General features: G+C 59.0%; 1 protein-coding gene across 1 annotated transcript; it reads right to left on the reverse strand.

Moving 5' to 3' along the window:
- Window positions 1-228: 228 nt before the first annotated feature.
- UFC1 (ubiquitin-fold modifier conjugating enzyme 1) lies at window positions 229-7,470 on the reverse strand. Its single transcript, XM_040412439.1, has 6 exons — window positions 7,315-7,470; window positions 1,776-1,843; window positions 1,635-1,698; window positions 1,481-1,557; window positions 559-649; window positions 229-477 (listed from the first exon to the last, which is right to left on the reverse strand). The coding sequence occupies exons 1-6, from the start codon at window positions 7,435-7,437 to the stop codon at window positions 406-408; spliced, it is 495 nt and encodes a 164-aa protein (XP_040268373.1). The 5' UTR covers window positions 7,438-7,470; the 3' UTR covers window positions 229-405.
- Between the last annotated feature and the right edge of the window lie 1,171 nt (window positions 7,471-8,641).

Below are 8,641 nucleotides of genomic sequence, written 5' to 3' on the forward strand. Positions count from 1 at the left end.
TATTGGCGTCTTTTCCTTCGATTCAGAAATATTTGAGATTCTACAAGAATTTAGAAATTAGAGACTCTGTATATTTTTTAATTGACCCCATAACAGAGCCACCCTGTACCTCATAGCCTCTGGCTCTACACGGCCAACATCTCCATGGCACGGACGCCCTAATAGCCGCCATATTGCGCAGCATCATGTGACTGTGGCCCCCTGCGGTGTATAATAAACCAGAGGCGGTTCAGGCGGCGGACGCGCAGGATCTTTATTACAATAATGTTTAATGGTTCAGGGTAAAAAGATGGAAATGGTGTTCACGTTGTATGAACAGTTCATGAAATATAATCCCGGGGCGGGGGACGGAGGCTCGGGGGTCACAGGCGGACGCAGCGGCCGTCCCTCCCTTCACGGCAGAGGTCAATTATCTTTGTGTTTGACGAGTCCTTTGCTGATGAGATCGGGAATCTCCACCGCCATCCAGGGGCCGAGCTACGAGAGAAGACAGCGAGAAAAGTGACCGCCTGAGTTCACAAATGGCGCAGACCCTCCCCCCACTAAAACGATACTCACCCCCAGAGCGATGAGATGTGCCAGACCAAATTTCGGTACATTCCGCGCCCACAGCGGCTTGAAGTGCTCCGTCAAACAGATCTTACCGCCCCTGAGGAAACACACACCATCGTCATATTAACCAGGGGGTCATGGCGCAGTGACTGGGGGGCAAAATTAATGGAGCACAGAGCAGATAGGCGCTCGTCACTTAGGGAATTGCAGTGTGAGCAACTGCCTAAAGTCTCCCTTAGGGCTAGAGAAAGGGGAGGGGCTTCTGCCAGACGGCGGCGGTCAGCATCCATACAAAGTCCCTACTGAGCTCAACCCGCAATTCCCTTTTATATTAGTAGCCCCAAAGGCTTGGCGTCACCTCACACAATGGGGGCATATCTCTAGGATTTCTCCGATGGCAGTCAGGTGTTGGTCTCAGAGGTGGGACCCTAATGTGAACAAGAGTTCCCTGTGCATGCGCAGTGCTCTCCATTCACTTCTATGGGAGTTCCAAAAAGAGCTGCCATTTCCGGAACTCCCTTAGAGGTGGGCCATGCTAGCACGGTGCGCTCTCCATCACGTTGGGGGTCCCATGCTAAAGACGTGGTGGATCCTGCACCTACCCGACATTGGCAGCACCTCTCTCATGTCCCGAGCAAGGGCAGCCACTTCTATGGGAGTTCCAGAAATAGTGGCGAGCATACCGCACTCTTATTCGCTTTTGGGGCCCTGTTCTATAGATAGGTGCAGGTCACAGAGGTGGGACCAATACCTATGTGACACCGGTGACCAATTTGTGTAGTAATATGATTTTTTTTAAAGCTAGGGGGCGCCGTTGGGCCCACTAAGGAAGATACCCCTGGTCTCTGCAGCAGTCCTTGGAGTCTGGGGGGCGGAGCACTCTGGTGACTACTAGCGCCAGGTCCTCTACATTTCAGAACGCTCGTACCTGTACATTTTCGCCGTCTTCCCATCTAGTTCCGGAATGGCGATTTCTGGCGCTGTGGCAGGGTACGTGACCGGGATCTGCGGGGGGAGAAGACTCGGGATGTATCTCGCACCTCCATTAAAGTGAAAATCATAAGAATGAGCAGAAAACTCACATCGAATTCCACGTCAAACTCGTACTTGAGGAGCTCGTGAATGTACCAGCACTTCCCGAACCACCTGCAACAGACACCGCCATTACCATGTGCCCTGCATGTGTCGGGGCGCAGCGGACGGGGGGCACCCCCACAGCTCACCTGGTGCCTTCCTTGTTGGACTCCAGGCGGAACCAGTCGTTGTCGGCCTTCTTGTTGGTCTCTACATACTGGGGGGGACAAGAGAGATCAGAACACAGTCCAGAATGGGGGGCAGTCACAAGGAGCAGAGGCCACAAATATGGGGTACAGCAGAGAGTACAGGGACAGCTGGGGGTACAGCGGACAGTAGGGGGTCAGAGCTGGTGATCTGGGGGTACAGCGGACAGTAGGAGGTCAGAGCTGGTGATCTGGGGGTACAGCGGACAGTAGGAGGTCACAGCTGGTGATCTAGGGGTACAGCGGACAGTAAGGGGTCAGAGCTGGTGATCTGGGGGTACAGCGAACAGTAGGGGATCACAGCTGGTGATCTGGGGGTACAGCAGACAGTAGGGGGTCACAGCTGGTGAACTGGGGGTACAGCGGACAGTAGGAGGTCAGAGCTGGTGATCTGGGGGTACAGCGGACAGTAGGAGGTCACAGCTGGTGATCTGGGGGTACAGCGGACAGTAGGAGGTCAGAGCTGGTGATCTGGGGGTACAGCGGACAGTAGGAGGTCAGAGCTGGTGATCTGGGGGTACAGCGGACAGTAGGAGGTCAGAGCTGGTGATCTGGGGGTACAGCGGACAGTAGGGGGTCACAGCTGGTGATCTGGGGGTACAGCGGACAGTAGGGGGTCACAGCTGGTGATCTGGGGGCACAGCGGACAGTAGGGGGTCACAGCTGGACAGTAGGGGGTCACAGCTGGGGGTACAGCGGACAGTAGGGGGTCACAGCTGGGGGTACAGCGGACAGTAAGGGGGTCACAGCTGGGGGTACAGCGGACAGTAAGGGGGTCACAGCTGGGGGTACAGCGGACAGTAAGGGGGTCACAGCTGGGGGTACAGCGGACAGTAAGGGGGTCACAGCTGGGGGTACAGCGGACAGTAAGGGGGTCACAGCTGGGGGTACAGCGGACAGTAAGGGGGTCACAGCTGGGGGTACAGCGGACAGTAAGGGGGTCACAGCTGGGGGTACAGCGGACAGTAGGGGGGTCACAGCTGGGGGTACAGCGGACAGTAGGGGGTCACAGCTGGGGGTACAGCGGACAGTAAGGGGGTCACAGCTGGGGGTACAGCGGACAGTAAGGGGGGCACAGCTGGGGGTACAGCGGACAGGAAGGGGGTCACAGCTGGGGGTACAGCGGACAGTAAGGGGGTCACAGCTGGGGGTACAGCGGACAGTAAGGGGGTCACAGCTGGGGGTACAGCGGACAGTAAGGGGGTCACAGCTGGGGGTACAGCGGACAGTAAGGGGGTCACAGCTGGGGGTACAGCGGACAGTAAGGGGGTCACAGCTGGGGGTACAGCGGACAGTAAGGGGGTCACAGCTGGGGGTACAGCGGACAGTAAGGGGGTCACAGCTGGGGGTACAGCGGACAGTAAGGGGGTCACAGCTGGGGGTACAGCGGACAGTAAGGGGGTCACAGCTGGGGGTACAGCGGACAGTAAGGGGGTCACAGCTGGGGGTACAGCGGACAGTAAGGGGGTCACAGCTGGGGGTACAGCGGACAGTAAGGGGGTCACAGCTGGGGGTACAGCGGACAGTAAGGGGGTCACAGCTGGGGGTACAGCGGACAGTAAGGGGGTCACAGCTGGGGGTACAGCAGGGGGTCACAGCTGGGGGTACAGCAGGGGGTCACAGCTGCGGGTACAGCAGGGGGTCACAGCTGCGGGTACAGCAGGGGGTCACAGCTGCGGGTACAGCAGGGGGTCACAGCTGCGGGTACAGCAGGGGGTCACAGCTGCGGGTACAGCAGGGGGTCACAGCTGCGGGTACAGCAGGGGGTCACAGCTGCGGGTACAGCAGGGGGTCACAGCTGCGGGTACAGCAGGGGGTCACAGCTGCGGGTACAGCAGGGGGTCACAGCTGCGGGTACAGCAGGGGGTCACAGCTGCGGGTACAGCAGGGGGTCACAGCTGCGGGTACAGCAGGGGGTCACAGCTGCGGGTACAGCAGGGGGTCACAGCTGCGGGTACAGCAGGGGGTCACAGCTGCGGGTACAGCAGGGGGTCACAGCTGCGGGTACAGCAGGGGGTCACAGCTGCGGGTACAGCAGGGGGTCACAGCTGCGGGTACAGCAGGGGGTCACAGCTGCGGGTACAGCAGGGGGTCACAGCTGCGGGTACAGCAGGGGGTCACAGCTGCGGGTACAGCAGGGGGTCACAGCTGCGGGTACAGCAGGGGGTCACAGCTGCGGGTACAGCAGGGGGTCACAGCTGCGGGTACAGCAGGGGGTCACAGCTGCGGGTACAGCAGGGGGTCACAGCTGCGGGTACAGCAGGGGGTCACAGCTGCGGGTACAGCAGGGGGTCACAGCTGCGGGTACAGCAGGGGGTCACAGCTGCGGGTACAGCAGGGGGTCACAGCTGCGGGTACAGCAGGGGGTCACAGCTGCGGGTACAGCAGGGGGTCACAGCTGCGGGTACAGCAGGGGGTCACAGCTGCGGGTACAGCAGGGGGTCACAGCTGCGGGTACAGCAGGGGGTCACAGCTGCGGGTACAGCAGGGGGTCACAGCTGCGGGTACAGCAGGGGGTCACAGCTGCGGGTACAGCAGGGGGTCACAGCTGCGGGTACAGCAGGGGGTCACAGCTGCGGGTACAGCAGGGGGTCACAGCTGCGGGTACAGCAGGGGGTCACAGCTGCGGGTACAGCAGGGGGTCACAGCTGCGGGTACAGCAGGGGGTCACAGCTGCGGGTACAGCAGGGGGTCACAGCTGCGGGTACAGCAGGGGGTCACAGCTGCGGGTACAGCAGGGGGTCACAGCTGCGGGTACAGCAGGGGGTCACAGCTGCGGGTACAGCAGGGGGTCACAGCTGCGGGTACAGCAGGGGGTCACAGCTGCGGGTACAGCAGGGGGTCACAGCTGCGGGTACAGCAGGGGGTCACAGCTGCGGGTACAGCAGGGGGTCACAGCTGCGGGTACAGCAGGGGGTCACAGCTGCGGGTACAGCAGGGGGTCACAGCTGCGGGTACAGCAGGGGGTCACAGCTGCGGGTACAGCAGGGGGTCACAGCTGCGGGTACAGCAGGGGGTCACAGCTGCGGGTACAGCAGGGGGTCACAGCTGCGGGTACAGCAGGGGGTCACAGCTGCGGGTACAGCAGGGGGTCACAGCTGCGGGTACAGCAGGGGGTCACAGCTGCGGGTACAGCAGGGGGTCACAGCTGCGGGTACAGCAGGGGGTCACAGCTGCGGGTACAGCAGGGGGTCACAGCTGCGGGTACAGCAGGGGGTCACAGCTGCGGGTACAGCAGGGGGTCACAGCTGCGGGTACAGCAGGGGGTCACAGCTGCGGGTACAGCAGGGGGTCACAGCTGCGGGTACAGCAGGGGGTCACAGCTGCGGGTACAGCAGGGGGTCACAGCTGCGGGTACAGCAGGGGGTCACAGCTGCGGGTACAGCAGGGGGTCACAGCTGCGGGTACAGCAGGGGGTCACAGCTGCGGGTACAGCAGGGGGTCACAGCTGCGGGTACAGCAGGGGGTCACAGCTGCGGGTACAGCAGGGGGTCACAGCTGCGGGTACAGTAGGGGGTCACAGCTGCGGGTACAGTAGGGGGTCACAGCTGCGGGTACAGTAGGGGGTCACAGCTGCGGGTACAGTAGGGGGTCACAGCTGCGGGTACAGTAGGGGGTCACAGCTGCGGGTACAGTAGGGGGTCACAGCTGCGGGTACAGTAGGGGGTCACAGCTGCGGGTACAGTAGGGGGTCACAGCTGCGGGTACAGTAGGGGGTCACAGCTGCGGGTACAGTAGGGGGTCACAGCTGCGGGTACAGTAGGGGGTCACAGCTGCGGGTACAGTAGGGGGTCACAGCTGCGGGTACAGTAGGGGGTCACAGCTGCGGGTACAGTAGGGGGTCACAGCTGCGGGTACAGTAGGGGGTCACAGCTGCGGGTACAGTAGGGGGTCACAGCTGCGGGTACAGTAGGGGGTCACAGCTGCGGGTACAGTAGGGGGTCACAGCTGCGGGTACAGTAGGGGGTCACAGCTGCGGGTACAGTAGGGGGTCACAGCTGCGGGTACAGTAGGGGGTCACAGCTGCGGGTACAGTAGGGGGTCACAGCTGCGGGTACAGTAGGGGGTCACAGCTGCGGGTACAGTAGGGGGTCACAGCTGCGGGTACAGTAGGGGGTCACAGCTGCGGGTACAGTAGGGGGTCACAGCTGCGGGTACAGTAGGGGGTCACAGCTGCGGGTACAGTAGGGGGTCACAGCTGCGGGTACAGTAGGGGGTCACAGCTGCGGGTACAGTAGGGGGTCACAGCTGCGGGTACAGTAGGGGGTCACAGCTGCGGGTACAGTAGGGGGTCACAGCTGCGGGTACAGTAGGGGGTCACAGCTGCGGGTACAGTAGGGGGTCACAGCTGCGGGTACAGTAGGGGGTCACAGCTGCGGGTACAGTAGGGGGTCACAGCTGCGGGTACAGTAGGGGGTCACAGCTGCGGGTACAGTAGGGGGTCACAGCTGCGGGTACAGTAGGGGGTCACAGCTGCGGGTACAGTAGGGGGTCACAGCTGCGGGTACAGTAGGGGGTCACAGCTGCGGGTACAGTAGGGGGTCACAGCTGCGGGTACAGTAGGGGGTCACAGCTGCGGGTACAGTAGGGGGTCACAGCTGCGGGTACAGTAGGGGGTCACAGCTGCGGGTACAGTGGACAGTAAGGGGGTCACAGCTGGGGGTACAGTGGACAGTAAGGGGGTCACAGCTGGGGGTACAGTGGACAGTAAGGGGTCATAGCTGGGGGTACAGTGGACAGTAGGGGGTCACAGCTGGGGGTACAGTAGACAGTAAGGGGGTCACAGCTGGGGGTACAGTGGACAGTAAGGGGGTCACAGCTGGGGGTACAGTGGACAGTAAGGGGGTCACAGCTGGGGGTACAGTGGACAGTAAGGGGGTCACAGCTGGGGGTACAGTGGACAGTAAGGGGTCATAGCTGGGGGTACAGTGGACAGTAGGGGGTCACAGCTGGGGGTACAGTAGACAGTAAGGGGGTCACAGCTGGGGGTACAGTGGACAGTAAGGGGGTCACAGCTGGGGGTACAGTGGACAGTAAGGGGGTCACAGCTGGGGGTACAGTGGACAGTAGGGGGTCACAGCTGGGGGTACAGTGGACAGTAAGGGGTCATAGCTGGGGGTACAGTGGACAGTAGGGGGTCACAGCTGGGGGTACAGCGGACAGTAAGGGGGTCACAGCTGGGGGTACAGTAGACAGTAAGGGGGTCACAGCTGGGGGTACAGTGGACAGTAAGGGGGTCACAGCGGACAGTAAGGGGGTCACAGCTGGGGGTACAGTAGACAGTAAGGGGGTCACAGCTGGGGGTACAGTGGACAGTAAGGGGGTCACAGCTGGGGGTACAGTGGACAGTAGGGGGCGCAGGCCGCAGGAATCTTCAGGTTACAATGCACATCCATGCAGATGTCTCAGCTGATTTGACAGCCGGAACCTTTCTCCCGTTCTCCATGTTCCCGGGGCCGCTTTACTACGTGACACCTCTCACCTTTATGAGCGCCTGGTATTCCTCCTTCAGCCGCTGCACCCACAGCTCCTTGTCTCTGGGGCTGGCATTCGTCTTCAGCAGAGGGATCTCTGACACCACCCGTCGAGTCGCCTCATCCACCATGTTGGAAAAGGAAGGGAATCCCGGAAGCGGAAGCGCTGGTTATTCCAGCATTAAGCCTGGGCGGCCATTGAGATCACTGGAATAATGCGGCTCCCCCTAGTGGTTGAGACTGATAATACAGTCTAGTGGATATAGTAATGGATTTACAGTATAAAAATTGGAATATGGAAAATAAAAATCATGAAATAAATGTCAAATGTATAATACTTAAAGCTTTACGCACTCAGGTGTGGATTGTGTATTAATCCCCAATTACTTTTAGTACTTTACAGAAATGGATTATAGGAATAGTAACTTTCAGCCGTCTTATCTTAAAGGGACCCACCAGGCACTGCCTATTCCTTATACTAATGGTGGAACCACCACAGGTCCCATTCCAGGGATCTGAGGGGATCAGTCTAATTTCCTACACGACACGTCCCTGCACCATGTATAACTTATACACTTCCCATGACCCCTACAGTGTGCAGTCACCATCTAAAACTGTCATCACGGGACCCCATACATGAAGGTGACTCCTATCTACATAGTCATGGCTGGAAGAGGCAGATTGGACCAATGTGGGTAGGGGCCAGATATGCTAATAATTATTTAAGCAGGGGAGGGACAATATAGTGATGTCACTTTGTCGATATGTCCTAGTGACAAGACCCCTGATATCGTATGGTGGAGTACCACAGCCCTTTAATGGTCTTCAAGGTCCCAGTCAGGGACAGGAAATAGTAAGCCCCTGTGTCATGTCACCTCATTCTTCTGTGCTGAGAAGCGCGCAGGATCGTGCCAGCCCCAACAGGTAAAATATAAAAAAAAAAAGGCAATGCCCGCGAAGACTGGGCATCATAGCAGAGAAGAACAGTGCGGAAGTATTGCCCTAATAGAGGCGCTCACAATATGAACTGTCACTAGTATGGAGTAATACTGTAGAATGGACTGTAGCCACTAGAAGCGCTGTATCATTGAAGGCAACAAACCCAAAAGGGCTGATAACAGGGAGCAATAGACTGTGTTCTCCTGTCCTACAGTCATCCTCTCTCCTGAAATGGCTGATAACAGGGAGCAATAGACTGTATTCTCCTGTCCTACAGTCATCCTCTCCCCTGAAATGGCTGATAACAGGGAGCAATAGACTGTATTCTCCTGTCCTACAGTCATCCTCTCCCCTGAAATGGCTGATAACAGGAGCAATAGACTGTATTCTCCTGTC

This window comes from Bufo bufo, chromosome 11 (genome assembly GCF_905171765.1).
Source record: "Bufo bufo chromosome 11, aBufBuf1.1, whole genome shotgun sequence".
Classification (NCBI taxonomy): Eukaryota; Metazoa; Chordata; class Amphibia; order Anura; family Bufonidae; genus Bufo; species Bufo bufo.